The sequence below is a fragment of the Lithobates pipiens genome, unplaced genomic scaffold (genome assembly GCF_037356315.1).
Source record: "Lithobates pipiens isolate NorthernLeopardFrog02 unplaced genomic scaffold, aLitPip1_a1.2 Scaffold_11, whole genome shotgun sequence".
In the NCBI taxonomy this organism is placed as follows: Eukaryota; Metazoa; Chordata; class Amphibia; order Anura; family Ranidae; genus Lithobates; species Lithobates pipiens.
In genome coordinates, this window is record NW_027507696.1 from 19804870 (window position 1) to 19821807 (window position 16938).

At 45.0% G+C, this 16938-nt stretch overlaps 1 protein-coding gene across 1 annotated transcript in view; it reads left to right on the forward strand.

Annotated features, from left to right (window-relative positions):
* CEBPE (CCAAT enhancer binding protein epsilon) overlaps positions 1 to 16938 on the forward strand; it is a 41332-nt gene that overhangs the window by 11667 nt on the left and 12727 nt on the right. Inside the window, exon 2 of the mRNA XM_077469421.1 lies at positions 5035 to 5621. Coding sequence (XP_077325547.1) covers positions 5175 to 5621 — 447 coding nt within the window. The 5' untranslated portion in view covers positions 5035 to 5174. The remainder of the gene's footprint in view (positions 1 to 5034; positions 5622 to 16938) is intronic.

A 16938-nucleotide genomic window follows, 5' to 3' on the forward strand; every position in this document is an offset into this window, starting at 1 on the left:
AGATGCAGATGGATTTTTGTATAGGGTACACAACCATTAACCACTTGCCGACCGCCGCACGACGATGTACGTCCATTTTTTGAAGAGGGATATCTCGGTAACGGCAGCAGCTGCTGCCACAACCGAGGTGTCCATCTCTTCAGGCGGCGGTCGGCTGTACGATAACGGTGGTCTCCTGGGCGGATTCGCCGCGAGATCACCGCTATCGGCGGCGGGAGAGGTGCCACCCCCCCTCCCGCCGCCCTCCCGCACCTTCCGCCGCTTACCGGAGCCGTCGGTAGCGGCGGAGGCGATCGGGTCCTTCTGTCGGCTGGGCATAGAGACAAGTGAGGCTAAGATGGCCCCCACTCGTCTCTATACCATAGGAGGGCGGAAGCGACGTCAAAACGTCACTTCCGCCCATACCTCTTAAAGGTATATTTTTTTTTTTAAATGTCAGATTTTTTTTTTTTTTTTTTTTTTTTTTTTTTTTTTTTGCATTTTAGCCCAAATATGAGATCTGAGGACCTTTGGACCCCAGATCTCATATTTAAGAGGACCTGTCATGCTTTTTTCTATTACAAGGAATGTTTACATTCCTTGTAATAGGAATAAAAGTGATCCATTTTATTTTTATTTTTTTTTAAAGTGTAAAAATAAATAAAATAAATTAAAATAAATAAGAAAAAAAAAAAAAATTTAAAAACACCCCGTTACGACGAGCTCGCGCACAGAAGCGAGCGCATACGTGAGTAGCGCCCGCATATGAAAATGGTGGTCAAACCACATATGTGAGGTATCGCCGCGATCGGTAGAGCGAGAGCAATAATTCTAGCCCTAGACCTCCTCTGTAACGCAAAAAATGCAACCTGTAGAATTTTTTAAATGTCGCTTATGGAGATTTTTGAGGCTAAAAGTTTGACGCCATTCCACGAGCGGGCGCAATTTTGAAGCGTGACATGTTGGGTATCAATTTACTCGGCATACCATTATCTTTCACAGTATAAAAAAAAATTGGGCTAATTTTACTGTTGTCTTATTTTTTATTCAAAAAAGTGAATTTTTTCCAAAAAAAGTGCGCTTCTAAGACCGCTGCGCAAATACGGTGTTTTAAACATGGAAACACCAAGTCCGAAAAAGAGGCCTGGTCCTTAAGTGGTTAAGTAAAGATAAGTGGAAAACCCATATGCCTCATGACCTCACATAGGTACTTCCATTCAACCCTGTCAATTTTTTCTATATTTAGGGAGGCAATTACCTGTGTACCCTGGTTGGTGTGGGGAGCATGTATGTTGGTGAAAAGTCTACAAATGTTTATGTCTGTGGATTTTCCAGACATAAAACATGTCTGATCTGCGTCTATGACAGTTGAGAGGACATTGTTTAGTTTGCTGGTGAGAAGCTTAGTAAGGATTTGGAAAGCTAAATTTAATAGTGCTATTGGTTTATAAGAGGCACATAGTGCTGGGTCTTTAGGACTTTTGTGAATCAAAATAATATGAACTTCACTTGTGGAGGAAGGAAGGATATCTTCTACCAGACAATCCATGAATAGGGCAGCTAATCAGGGAGCCAGCTGTATACTATGTTATATATCACTCTATGGGGAGGCCATCCAGGCCTAGGGCCCTGCCATGCAGGAAGGAGTTGATAGCAAAAAGGACCTCCTCAGACGTAATCAGCCTTACCAAAAGTTCTCACTCAGCGTCTGTGAGCCAGCCCAGAGCAACCGTATCCAAAAGGGGATGCATGTCCATCGGGTTGTAGCTTGGGGGCAAAGAAGAGGTGTAAAGACTATGATAAAAGGACCTCATTAAGTATGTCATCTAATGAAGTCACTACCGAACCCTCATTTGTTTTCATTTCCAGGATGATAGTAAGTGGAGTATCATGTTGCCAACAGGGCCACGAACCTCCCATTTCTATCCCCTTGCTCAAAAAGCAAATATTTACTCTTGTGGATATCCAATCTCGTGACCTCTGGGGAAACAAATTTGGCCGGAGTGGAATCCAAAGCATATTCCTGAGTACGAGTAGTTATCTGACCCTGTAGTGCTTCCGAATCAGACGTCTGGTCATTTAAGCCGCAGCAATAGCTAAAATATAATGGCCCCTTGCACACGCCTTGACGGTGTCCCAAATGATAGGCAGTGAGATGGAACCAAAATATTCCTCTAGTAAAGGCCGAATTGACTCAGATATATCTGGGTGAGAAATCCACTGGGTACCTAGGCGCCACAGGGTCGCATTTCGTGTCTGGCATACCCTCAAGTTGATCTCTAATGAAGCATGATCTGAGAGGCTGCTGGGGAGATAACTGATCTCCAGCAGAGATGAATTGGCAAACGGCAGAAAATTTTATTTTTAAAAAACATCTTGTGTTACAAATAGCTCAATCTCATGAGGTGTCTGCCACCAACTGGATCACTGCCTGTTCTTTACAATTTACAAATTCCAATTTTCATAGAAGCCAGGAAGTATAGCTTTTGCTATACTTCTATTATTCCGACAGGAGGCTTGCAGCTCTCCTACACACAAGCCACAGAGTCCTTTGTCCACCCCTCCTCTCCTTTTGTCCAATCACAAAACAATTTGTATTCTTTGAATATACAAGGGAGAAGAGGACCAGACAGAATGGCTTTAAAGGACAGCTGCAAGTCCCCTGCACTGGAGCATCGGACGTATAGCACAAGTTATACTTCCTGGCTTCAATGAATTTGTAAAAAAACAGGCAGACACCTTGCAATTTAACTATTTGTAACCCTAAAGATTAAAAAAACAAACAAAAAAAAACTTCTTATAACTTATGAAATATAGTGTTTTTAATCATGTCAGAACATTATTTTGCATAACAACAATTCAATGAAGATGTTAAGTGGCTGAACTCTTTTTTAAATAATTTCTTAAATATTTTCTTTTATTTAAAAAAATTTCCATGAATATTATTCGACCAGTTGGTAAAGTATTTTTATTTTTTTTTAACTTGGCTATGTGTACTTTCCCATTAATACTTGCCTTAAATTCACACACTTTCCTGCACCCCAATTCCATTTCACATGAGGCTAATAAGGACGGAATATATTGGTTGTGGAATGGAAAAAAGGGGTTTGGGGCACCAGTAGTTGACATAACATGACATTTAAAGTGACTGCAGTTTTGGTAATAAATTACAAGCACTGTGGTCAGGTTGTGGCAGATATGTAGATATCACTCAAATGTTCAGTACAGTATAGACATATGTCAGGAAGCAGAGTTGATACCTAGAGTAATAATTGTTAAACTGGAAAATGAGGATCTCAAACTAGCCATACATTAGCTGAACGAGAGAAAATCAGTAGATTCTTCTATCCACATGTGGGTGGGTGAAGCCTGGTGTGGCAGTCAGAAAGCACACAGGGGTGTATTTACTAAAGACAAACAGACTGTGCACTTTGCAAAGTGCATTTGCACTCTGCAAGTTTATTTGCTCCAGTTTGTAAAATAAGGTAAAGCTTCACTTTGTAAAGAATAACCAAGGAAATTTAAAAAAATGCATTTTTGCTTGCACATGAGTAGATGATGGAAATCAGCAGAACTTCTGCTCATTTACTAAGCTCCAAAGCAACTGCTTTTGCAAAGTGCAACTGCACTTTGCAAAGCGCACAGTCTATTTGCCTTTAGTAAATCAACCCCACAGAGTCCAAATGTAGTAATAGGAATATATTGTAACAAAAGTCTATAAGTACACAACAGGCCCGGCGGGGAGGCAGCCTGGCCGAGAACACTTACAAGGTGCAACAGTGATGGGACAGTAGCCTGGAGACCCACTGATGCCAACATCATCTGCCACGAGAAGCAGAATGCAGCCTTGCCAATCCATACTCAAAGGGGAAGTTTTCGGTTTCCCTACTCCTCAGGAACCTTTCCATGGCTTTAAGTACTGTCCCTGTCAAACGGGTGACCTGTCCCTACAATAGCCACTCATAAAATCCAAACCTGGGAGCCAAGGTCTAAAATAGACTCTTACTGACTCAAGATGGCCTCCAAAGTCACATGGGGTTCCAGCACCCAATTGGATAGCTGCCTCCCTGTGATGGGAAAACCATAGTGGAATTAAGTTCATCTTGACTTCCTCCCCCGTCTGCATTGTGGACGAGTGTCACCTGCAGTGGAGAAAATTGATTGTGCCTGCCTGCACACACAGCATGAGTAGAGGAATTTGCACTGCAGGCTATTGTATTCTAGCAGACAATAAATCTTTAGCTGGTTATGTACCTGAACAGTGGCAGCATCTGACTGGATGCAGTCACTGTTTGGTTGAAAATTTTCTACCTTTTAATTTTCCAGTTGAGTTTTGTCAAGCTGGATGGTGCCAACAGGGCCACCAACAGCCTGAACCTCATCTGATTCAGAAGGAATTAGCTGAAATTCAAGCTGTGAATGGCGAACATCAGATTTCAGGTTGCAACCTCCATATTTCATTGTGGATTTAGAGAATCCAGAACTGGGGCACAGGTGAACATACAAGAAACATTGGCTTGAAAGCAGCACCAGTTACACAACTGGATTTCAAGTTCTGGCTGTATAGGCCATGGGAAGTGTCAATAGCCAAGGCTAGTTGTCCATATATGTATTCTTTTCAAGATCTGCCTTAGCCACTGATATGAGAAATATAGCTAACAGTCTAAATATCTCATGTCACTGGTGTGCAAAAGATGATGGGAAACCCCTTATGTCAAAATTGTATACTTTATGTCTCTCAGCTATATGGGACAAGAACCAATGGTTATATTTTTAATACTACATAAAGACAATGTACCTCTTGAATCATTAATTTAAAATCCTGCATGACAATGGCACCCTGGAAGGTGGAGATGTAGCTAACCTTCAGGTATGTGCTTCCCATGATTTATAATCACACAAAAAAAGATTTTATCTGTAAACTGTGTAGTTGCTGTTGCGTCACCTTTCCTTCCCCTTACTCCATGTTTTCTGGATTTGACCAGTAACACAAAAGATGACACAATAATAAATATGTGTTAGAGGAAATTCTGTAACCAAATTCTGTCTTTCCAGCTGTCTTATGCTGATAAAATAAAGAAGAGAGTGATTAGCCAACAGACTAAGGAGAACTTTGTCAACAGAAGGCCTTCACGTGGCGAAGAGTGCTGGACAGGAACATAATCACCTGGAAGAAGAAAGCCATAGCCCAGACAATGTCTCAGAACAGTTATTATGAGTGTGAGAAACGAGGCCCAAGCTCAAGTTACCCTACCCGTCTTGGAGCATCCCATGGAGAGATTGTAGGGAGTAATCTCTGTGATCCTGAGACCTCCGTGGATTTATCCACATACATTGAAGCAGGAGAAGAACTTTTGTCTGATGTATTTCCTCTTACGCAGGAACGTGTGAAAAGCACATATCAATACCTGCCCTCAGAGGGCTTTCCCGCTAGTGCCCTGTATGGATACCCACACAGCATGGTCCCAGACCGCAGAATGGGAGGATATGAATCGGGAGGAGTGATTGTGAAGGAGGAGACCCGTGGATCACATAGAGCTGTGTGTAACACTCTACAGTACCAGGCTGCACAGTGTGCACAGACTTCAATGCATCTAACCCCACCAATGGAGAGGGTACACCCAACACTCCGTGTACTGAAGGTGAGAAATGTCTGGCACTCTCTAAGCACCATTTATTTTTCTTATAATCCAAGTGATTCTAAACCTTATTTATTTTTTATTTTTTAAACAATAAACATGTTATACTCCCCTGCTCTGTGAAATTGTATTTCACAGAGCGGCCCCAAACTTCCTCTTCTTGGGACCCCCGTCGACGCTCCTGGCTTTTCCTCTTCTTGGTGTGCCACGATAGAAAGCTTCTTCCTATCGTGGCACACCTGCGCTGCCTGTGTCCACAGACAAAAGCTCCCGCTGCTCTCAATCTTCCCTGTGAGGAGAGAAAGAGCGGATAAAGTCTGCTCTCAGGCACATCCCTGGATATTTATCTTGCATCTCAGCTTTTAAAACATTTGCCTAAGCAAGGTTAAAACACTCAGCATTCTCACGGGATGCTAGGAAAGCTGAAGATCCAAAATGCCAGCACATTTATTTTTATTTTTTTAGATTTCAAAACATACTTTTTATTCAGACGTGACAGGGCTAACAAATAGGCAGACCTTGCAACTTCATGCAAGATCTTTGTTAAATGAGAGATCTGCCTGTAGCTAAAACATTTTTTTAATTTTAAATAGAGTAGAGAAGACTAGAGCCTCTACCAGATTTTGCAGAGTTCCCATCAATTTTGTTACTGTGACAAAGTTGGCAGTGGGATAGAAAGTGAGGCGAAACAAGAACAAAGACAATAAGAAAACATGATAGAGAGAGGTTTTACATTTCCCCATTTTGCTTAAAAAGGGTATTTTTTTATTGCTTCTGTTTTCCTGTTAAAGATATTTCATAACTTGCTGTTATCAATGGATTAGGATGTTTGAGGAAATCTCCTAACAGGGACAAGAAGGTAATAGCAACCTGGCAACCTTGTGTTTGGCAGTATCACATAATCCCAATGTACACAGTTCATGTACTTACTGGTCATCAGGTTTAGAGGACCCAGTGAGCAGTGTCAGAGAATTTCTATGTAGCTTACAGTGATTCTTAAGGATATTTTTGTGTTTAAATAACAAACATATTATACTTACCTGCTCTGTGCAATGGTTTTTGGGTATCTCCTGGCTCCTCCCATGCTGAGTGCCTCCAAAGCAGGCCTCTTACTATCGGGGCACTAGTGTGGGCTCAATCCTGGGCTGTGTTCTGTGTGTCAATAGACACACAAAGCGCAGCTCGGGCCCCGCTCCTTGCTTCACTGGCTGTGATTGACAGCGGCAGGAGCCAATGGCTCCCACTGCTGCTCTCATACACAGCACTAGATTAGACTCGGCTAAGTACGGGGTGGGGGGGGGGGGAAGGGGTGAGCTGCACAGAGAAGGTTTTTATACCATAATGCATAGAATACAAGGTAAAAAAACGTTTACTTTTAGAACCTCTTTTATACAATCAAGCGCATGTACATAAACTGTAAACTGTGATTATAATAAGTTATTTTAAGTTACCATCAGACAGTAGAGCTTGAATTCCTTAATTAAATTAAAGAACATTAAAGAGATTATTGAATCCATTAAAATCAGACAGACTTCAATACAGTTAGTATCTTGTACATACAGTATAGTGTTAAAACCTAGTACAAAGTTCCACTAATTCATGGTGTGCCCCACTCCCTATCCCTAAAATCCCTGACCAGTGTAGTTCAGAAGTACCCAACCTGCTTCTTACTGATATACCACTTGTACTCCAACATTCCCATTTCTTACCCCTTTTAAAATGATGAGACCACACCTTTTGGAGTATAAATGGCCATAGCAGCCTATTTATTATTCACACCATATAAATAACCCCAATATCAAATATATACCAAAATATCACATCCGTAACAACTTGTTTAACTCCAGTCTGTTGGTCTTTGACAGCACCCCCGAACTCCAACACACATTCCACCAATACAATGCGGGACCTTTTTCCACACGATAGGCCTCCAGCGGATAATCAGCTCTGAGACAACCCCCTTCCCGTAATGCAACCATTACAGTATTTCAGCTAACCATTCGCTGGAATACACCGGAGGGGCACATACTACCGATGAGCCCCCCCACCCCTTTCCATCACATATGTTTACTGCCACCATCAAAGACCAACAAAACACCACCACAGCCCACAAGGATGACACCTTACCCTTAAGGGCTCCCTCATACCCCCAGGGCCCTCTGGATCCCATTTTGAAGCCCCACCTCACAGCCAACAATCACCACTACCAAGAGCTGTATGCCAACGCCCTCCATTACAGGCCCACGTTAGTTTCCACCTCTACTTGCCTGATCACCATGCCCCCATTCCGAGCCACAAACCTCCCTACCACTTGATAAACTCCGATGCAGGCCTTGTTACTTTTCGCCATGGACCGTGCCATTCACTTAGTCGTCCGCTCACCCATGTCGGACCCCAGCAGTATTGTGTTAGGAAAACAGTCCGAAGTTTTAAAATATCTGACATAACATCCGAGATCAACTCCCTGATCATCTGGACCCTAAAGCATTACCACTTGCATGCATACCCAACCAACTGGCAGCCTATCCCGCCATGCCTAATGTTCCACTTCTGATACCATCTTGCTCCACCTCAACACGTATACCCCAGCCAGTGAACACATGCCTCCCTCCTCTAGATACCCAACTGTCTGCCAACTGGCCTTACATCTGCTCTCCTGGCCCCCCAATAAACATACAAATGACCAAGAAATCCAGACAAGGCGTATAAGACCTCCATCTGGACGAAAAACTGCCAAACAAAGGCAGCACCAACTTTAACGTAAACCAACTTACCCCACTCCTCAAACAACACGGCTTGTATGTACAGCCCACCCCCCACCTCCTCTTACTTTTTTTTAATACATATATTTATTCCACCCCCAAGTGAAGGCAAATGTAAGTGTGGAATCTCCTCGCTTCCCGTCTACCAGTCCTCCTTACCGCCGCCTCATCCAACCCACACCTGGCAGCTTCCACGGCCGCCCCGATGCGGAAGGAGTGTGAAGCGTATTCTGCACCATCCAACCTTGCGTCCCTGTGGCATTTTCAGAACACACGAACTGGAACCTTAACCAATACTTTCCAGCTTTTTGCCACATGATCCGTCCCCCCATTCCATCTGTTCTAAAACCTAGAAATTCTCTTACTGTTTTCCCAAAGCATGCCCTGAAGCCTGGTACCACAAACCGCAGCATCTCTACCCCTCTAACCCTTTGATCCTCATTCCTTTTTTTTTTTTTTAAACTGTCCAACCCAAACTCCTTTGTCCAATCCACCCTGCCCAGCAGCTTAAACAAAAGCCAGAAACCCGCCAGTTTCCGCTCAATAGCAGACACTGACCACCCATTTACCATGTTCCTGGAACCAAAGTACCAAACCAACAACCCCCCACACGGCCATGTTTGACCTCAGACTCCTGCACCAAAAATCACCCTTTCATACCGTCATGTAAGCCGCCCATGTGGACTCACTGACTGACTGCCCGGGTACCTCCCATGCTGACTCCAATGCCATATCCCCTATCCAGCCTGAGTAGTGAACTCCTCCTTTCTCTGTGGCTGGCTAACTCTCTGAACCTGTCCCACTGAAAATAGAGGCAAGGAGTAAGCTCCCGTGTTTTCAATGTCTGTAATATAATAGCATAGAGAAAATGTTCAACTGCACTCAGAGCAACCCCAAATGGCGTAGCTGCCGCATGACCAGTTGTGACAACGTGAACATGTGGTTGCCCACGTGAACCACACCCACGTAAGCACAATTCAGTTCTGTGTCAGGTTCCTTACCACAGCTCCATAGCTAGAACCACTGGAACACCCCACTTTTACCCAACAAAACTTGGGGCCAAGGTTTCGCACCCATTGCCCCCAAAAGAAAAAAAGAACAGACCTGTTGACCCCGCCATGTTCGTGACCCCTTCCCTATTGAAGTTACTCACCGGGCTGGCATCCAAACCAATCGTCCGTTATATGTGGCTAAAAACTCGTATCAAACCTTCTAACCCTCCCTATGTTCCCCATTCAACTGTTTAAATGGATAAGGGCCTGAAACCCCCACTGTAGCAGACGGCAGCCGTCGTCCAAAAACCCTACTCATCGAATAAAAAGGTGAAATTGAACTTAACCAGCAATGAATGCAAAGTCCTCAACTGTTCCTAGCGCCGTCCCTGGGTCTCCCAAATCCCCTTCTATAGTATCCAACCTGGTTGCCGGCAGACGACACTCCATATCCCCTGAAACACTCACAATGCCCCAAAAACAAATAATATAATATCCCTCATCGGGCCCCCTTCTTTTTTGGCTGGCAATGGTACTACGAACCTACCTGCAATGTGCTGCAACGTAAAAAATATAATCGCACACACACACCGGAGGAGGGCGCCCTACACACAAAACGTCCCATTCATGTATGATTGAATCAGTGACCAACACGCCTCTAACCCCTCATTCCAGTAAAGAACTAAACATCTAACCAATGGCCCGCTAAATTGAGCAACCCATGGGCCGGCACCGATCCAAATAAAAACTCCTCTTGCCATGCCTCTATCCAGCAGTCGAAGCTCTCCAAATGACTGTAAGCAAGTGGTACACAGATTCTTTGTCCGATTACGCAGTAATATAGCAGTATCTCTGCTTCTCAAAACCTGGACACCGGGTTGGAGATTCCGTCTCACCCAAGATACTATGGAATCTTCCAACTACAGAGCCCCATCCAGGCATACCAAAACCTGGAGAAAGCTACAAAAGCAGTTTTTTCCACTCCAAAGCTACATTCTGTGTTCTTTAAATCACCAATTTTCCAGTGACAGCATCCTTGTTTCGAACCCGAAGAAAACTGTGCATTTTTTTTTTCCAATTGTTTGACCCAACTGTCCCAATCCATTGTGCTTCCATTATGAGTGCTCCACAGCACCTCATCACCTGCTATAGGAGGTACCAGGGATTCTGCAGCACAAACAGTACCTTTGTCAGTTCTATATAAATCACATTTTGGCAACATGCTTTTACTCTTAGCTAATGCAGCATCAAGGCAGGCTACAATACACCATTTTGGCCAGCTTGCCCTGGAGGCGCTAACACACTCAGCTGTGTACTTTCAGCTTTGGCCAGCTAACTTAACACCTTACTAACTGGGTTACCCATAGGGTGAGTGGACTGCTCACACAAACTCCTGCAGCATGGCGTAGACTTAGTCTGTTCCACCAGAGCAATATTAGGGCTGTCCTGGACAATCTCTAGCCCCAACATATGGACACCCCCAGAGATTTCCATGGACAACAATGTGGCTCTGCTTCTGGATGCCAAGAGAGACATCCCCCTTCCTCATTATTAGTGAACACATCACCTACATAAATACATGTATCATCAGCAATACCTTTATTATCAGCATTCATAGACATAGCAGTGTTATAAGCTTTAGCAGGCTGTTTTTGGTCAGAATGCACTGCACCCTGTGTGCCGCTCAGCACACCACCCTTCCTCTCAAACTAGATTCTTTTGCCCACTAGGACGGCTCCACAGTTGTCCTGGGAAACCCTGTGCCTCACTACTGCAGGCTCCTGGTAGGTTTCCCTGGGCATTTCCGTAGCACCTGTTACTGTTGCTAGGGAACATGGCACACCGACTGCTTTGGCCACCCCTAGTACATCTCTCCCAGCACTCTCTTGGATTACCTTAGGTGCATACAGAGTCCATATGTCCTTTTCAGTCCTTGACCTTGCTGCAAACTGGGTTTTAACCTATGTCTCCCCACTGCTCTGGGTAGCACACTTCAGTGAGTCAATTTTTATACCTTCTGTAGATCACCCAGCCGGACACACTCCCACTTCACTGTGATCAGTCCCAAAAACTGCAACAGTCTTTCCATATCATTTAGCAGGAAACTTTGGCTTCATTTGAGTGCACTGTCTCACAGATGCATCCTCACTAGTTACTGGCTCTTTGTGGCCACAGGGCAACACTGCAGCCTTTCCAGACTCCAGCAGTGTTCCAGAACCTCAGGCAAGTAAAGATCCCATGCTCCACTTGACCACACTCCAAACACAGTATTGGATGCTGAACTTTAACTCCTTGGTATCTCCTCAATGACTGGCTCTCCCTTGTTGCCACAGGATACCACTCCTGGGGACACCACTGGTCACGATCATCAGCAGGCAGACTCCGGATTACTTGATCCCTCCCTCTGGGACGCCACTGGTAACATTCTCTGGCAGAGTTCTAGGATTCACCAACCTCCCGTCTAGCTTGGTTACTACACAAATATTCCTATGACATGGTGCACTTGGCAGCAGCATGTTCCCATTCAGTACAACGCATGCAGTGCAGAAGCCTGCTCTCCTCATGCTGTCGCACCTTTCGGTTCAGGCTGCCAGGGACAATGTCCTCTTTCACTTCTTTTTCAACGGGGGGTGAAATGACTAATTTAGACCAGTCCACTGCTAATTCACACAACGTTGAATTTTCTTGTCTGGCTAGGAAATGTGGTGAAATACCCTCTAGCCACAGTAGCCTTTCTCTTGCTTCAGTCAGGATTGCTTCCCTTATATGCTTTGACCACCCCATCCTTGTGGTCTTGCACACAGCAACTTGTTACACAGTTCAGAGTAGAAAAAAAATGTCTCTCCTTTCGCAGGTACACCACCTGCAACACGCAACGCCTTTTGCCTGGCTGCTCTTCCACACACAGCCAACAGTTCCTGACATGAACTCCCCATTGGAGCACAGGCCCGGATTCTACCATCTGTATGGCAACATCTGACAACCACTTGTAACATGGGGGACCATTAGTCTAACATCTAGTGGTAGATGCATTTTCTAGTGATTCACTGTAGTCAGGAACTATATCTAAAGGGGAAAAAAAAGGCAAAAAAAACAGTCCAAAACATATAGGGTTTCCCACATAGGGGTTCTTCTCCAGTAAATACACTACACATAAACAGAAAATGCTAGTCCAATTGGCTCTCTCTTTAGCAGTACCTCTGCAGTTTATGCTGGTCCTCCACAAAACCTGGACACAGGGTTGGAGATTCTGTCCCACCCAAGACACTATGGAATCTTCCAACTACAGAGCCCCACCCAGGTATACCAAAACACGGAGAAAGCTTCAAAAGCAGGTTTCTCCACTCCAAAGCTACACTCTGTAGTCCTGAACTGAGCCAATGTGCACACTCAGGGGTTTATTTACTAAAGGCAAATCCACTTTGCACTACAAGTGCACTTAGAAGTGCAGTCACTGTACATCTGAGGGGGACATGCAAGAAAAATAAAAGAACTGCATTTTAGCTTGCACATGATTGGATGATAGAAATCAGCAAAGCTTCCCCTCATTTCAGAGCTTCCCCTCTGACCTACAGGGACTGCACTTCCAAGTGCACTTGCCTTTAGTAAATTAACCCCTCTGTGTCCTTTAAATCACCAATTTTTCAGTGACAGCATCTCATGCTGTTAAACTCTGCATACATCATATGCAGGAGTGATAGTATCCTTCGATTTCAGCCCGCATGCAGGGCCAGTAGAAGCGGTCTCTCACTAATTTGAAAGTTCTTTTAGGTCCTAAATGGTCATAATCATCATGCAAAGCAGCCAATGCAGTCTCTCTATGCTTTTCTGGCAGGAACAGTTGGCATTTATCTTCAAGATCATCCAAGGGGCCCCTTCAGTAGACCATCCTGTCACATAGCTGTAACCAATCCCATTCCTTATGAACCAGACATGCTTCAGATCTGGACTTTGGCCCTCCAGGGCCTTAAATGTTGTACTGCAGAGAGAGGGTCATCCATCTGATCCTTCCTCCAGTCTTTCATTGAGAGCTAGAACAGGCCTTTATCTCTCACATGGGAAAGATCACAGTAGTATTTTGGGACCCCTGCAGCTGAGACTCTAATGGCTTCATCTCCTGCTGCTGCTCTGGCCCGATGCTCTACTCCAGGGGTGCCCAACATTTTGAAGAGCGAGGGCCACTTAAGCGACTTGGTAACTGGTTGCGGGCCACAATAAGTGGAGCGGACGCAAGACCGATCCATGTCCATGCTGTATATGGAGAACGAACATGGACACAGCCCACTCTATTCTGTGGGCCCCCCTATCTGATCCAACCAGATGGAAGGAGATCTCCTGTTTTTTTTTTTTGGTGGATCGGATTGGAGGTAGGTGGGTGCAAATGGACACAAGTCCATCCATAGAGGTAAATGGAGGGTCCACGTGGGTTGAACCGATCATATGAAAGGGGCCCAAGGCTGCTTTCACACTGATGTGCGGCAGTTTACCTGCACTGCGGGTGCAGTCCAGTGCACCTGTGGCTTTTGTGCAGGTTAGCTGCACTTTGCCATCGATGTATATTATATCCTGCAAGTGTGGTACACTTTCTGAAAGCACAACAAATGCGCAGATAATGACAGAAGTCTATGACTCAGTGCAGGTAACCCAAAGGTGCAATGCACTGCACCTGCGGATCAGTTTGAAAGCAGCCCAGTAACCACTGCAGAACAGATATGCCCATATATACACTGCTTTTAGTAATTAACGTACCTTTAATAACAGTCTTCCACTCAGGTATCGCTGGCTGTTTCTGTCCCAGGCAGAATGCATTTGGTATCACTCCGCTTGGGACATGAGCACTATACAGGAAGCATCGGCAAATGCGGCTCTGCTCCCTCTGCAGCCGCTTGCTTCCTCTACCACTGGCTTCATTTAAAACACTGATGCTCTGGGATGGTGGGTCGGCAACCCATGATCAGGACTTGAGAACCTGCTATCCCAAAGCAGGAGGTCGCGGGCTACATCTGAAGGCTCCGCGGGCCACATGTGGCCCCCGGGCCACTGGTTGGGCACCCCTGCTCTATTCCTTGGCACAAGTCTTCTATCCCTTCCAATGTTAGCTGTGTCCACTGTTCTGGAATAGTCTCAGGGTCATAAGGTCTTCTAAACAGGGCATCGGCATTGTTGTTCCTGACCCCTGGGTGATACTGCAGGCGGCCAACCACCTACAGTATGCCTGATGGCATTCAACTTGGCTATGGTAAGTACAAATGCAAGCAGGTTATTGTCATTTTTGACCACAAAGTCAGTTCCATACAAGTAATCTTTCAGTTTATTCACCACTATCCACTCCAAGACAAAGAACTCTAACTTGTGTGTGGGATATTTCTTCTCAGCAGGGGCAAGACTTCTGCTTACATATGCAACAGATTGCAAGTATAATTCTCTTTATACAACACCCCACCTAATCTGTCTTGACTGGCACTGACATAGTTCGCAGGGTTTGGCTGAGTCAGCATAGGCTAGGACAGGGGCATTCATTAAGCCCCTCTTCAGCTGATTGAAAGCCCGCTCACACTGATGAGTAGGCTGGTGTGTGTGGGATATTTGTTCTCAGCAGGGGCAAGACGTCTGCTTACATATGCAACAGATTGCAAGTATAATGCTCTTTATACAACACCCCACCTAATCTGTCTTGACTGGCATTGGCATAGTTCGCAGAGTCAGCATAGGCTAGGACAGGGGCATTCATTAAGCTCCTCTCCAGCTGACGGAAAGCCCGCTCACACTGATGAGTAGACTGCTGTTGGTTGTACTCTCGAGGCTTCCTGGGTCCTTTTGTTTGGTTGGTTTCAGTGAGTCTATGTTATCTCCCTCATCCTCACTCTTCAGCAGGGAGTCAGGTTGTCTCAGAATATCCCTCAACAAACCTTCAGTAGCATGAGCAGAACCCCAGAAATGACCTCAACTCATTCACATTGTTTGATCTTGGCCAGGAAGTGACAGATTCTGGCTTCTTGGGGTCTGTGGCCACTCCCTCAGCAGAGATGACAGAAGGCTGGTAAAACTAGCACTTCTCTAGAGACAATGTCAACCCATCATTGTGGAGTATTTGCATCACTTTCTTTAGATGCTTCTTGGGTTCTTCTAGGGTTTTGCCAAAAATAATGTTGTCCAGGTATACCAAAACTTCTATGAAAGTCATGTCTTCCACTGTATATTCCAGCAGACATTGGAAAGTTGCTGGAGCTCCTGATAGGCCTAGGGGCATCCTGTTGCTCTCACTGAATCCCTGTGGGCAGATAAAGGCTGTTCTTTCTCTGTTTCCCTGATGCAAGGGAACTTGATAGTACCCACTCTTTAGGTCTAGCACACTGAACCACATTACTTTGGACAGCCATTGAAGAGCATCTTCTATCCAGGGGGTAGTGTATTGATCAGGAATAATTCTCTGGTTAAGTGTTCGGTAGTCGATACACATCCCTAGGGAGCCATTGTTCTAGGAGAGGCATAAGAAATTTGTGACTCTCTCGCTTCAACTCCAACTGTTTATGAAGGTCTTCTAGATCACCCAATTGGTCGAGCTCTTTCTCTAAAGGACTTGTCTTCTTGAAGGCAAATTCTATGTTAAGCACTTTTTGAGCATCCCACAGTGAAGTTGTTTTTGGAGAACATCTCTTGCCATCTAAAAAGTTGGGCTTTGGCTCTCTCCCTCCGTTTGGGTGAAAGTGGGGCGTTCCGCGAGTAGAATCTTTCTACTGGGATTTTGCCCACTGCTCTACTTCCCCCAGATCAGATAGTGAGACTGGAGTAGATGGATTTATTTGTCTGATCAGCATTTTGGGCCCGTAACTTCACTGGAGAGTCAGTAATGTTGCGAACACTGACAAGAATCATGCCATGACTTCATTGTAAGGCCCTACTTTAGGGATCAACTCCACCCCTGTGTGGCGTCCCTGAGAATCAACTTCAAAGACAACAAAGGGTTCTGGCTGATCTCAGTTGAACATGACTGTAGCTCATAGACATGCCACTTCCCCTGGCTGCAGTATCTTCTCATCTCTGTCTAGTCACCACAACTTCTCCACTCCTTCCACTGTGGCTTCCTGTTTTTTGAACCATTCGTCGATACACTTGTCATAGCGTGTTGTGTACACTCTCGGACAACATGTCAGGCTTGGAGACAAGGAGAGTGAGTAGTCTCCTGGTGAGAATGGTATTTTTTCCTACTATCAGGGAACTCTTGTAGGCTCCAGGTGGATGAGGGCACACAATGTCTAATATATTAAATATTTCTGATTGCCCAACTCCAGATGGGTCAAAAGCCAACTTGATCAGTAGATATCCTTCATAGGGGAAAATCTGGGTTCCAAGACCCCAAATTTCCAGCACTTCCAACTTCTATAGGGGTATATGCTTTGGGTGTTTGTAATAGAAGTCCTGATACTGCAGAGTCACCTGTGCTGTTGTGTCCAGTAGGGTCTTCTAAAGTAGATGCCTTCTACTTGAACTGGTACAGTTGGGGAAGGCCCTACTAACTTGTTAGGGATTTTGTTTGGAACAGTGGGACAAGCAGGTACTGTGGTC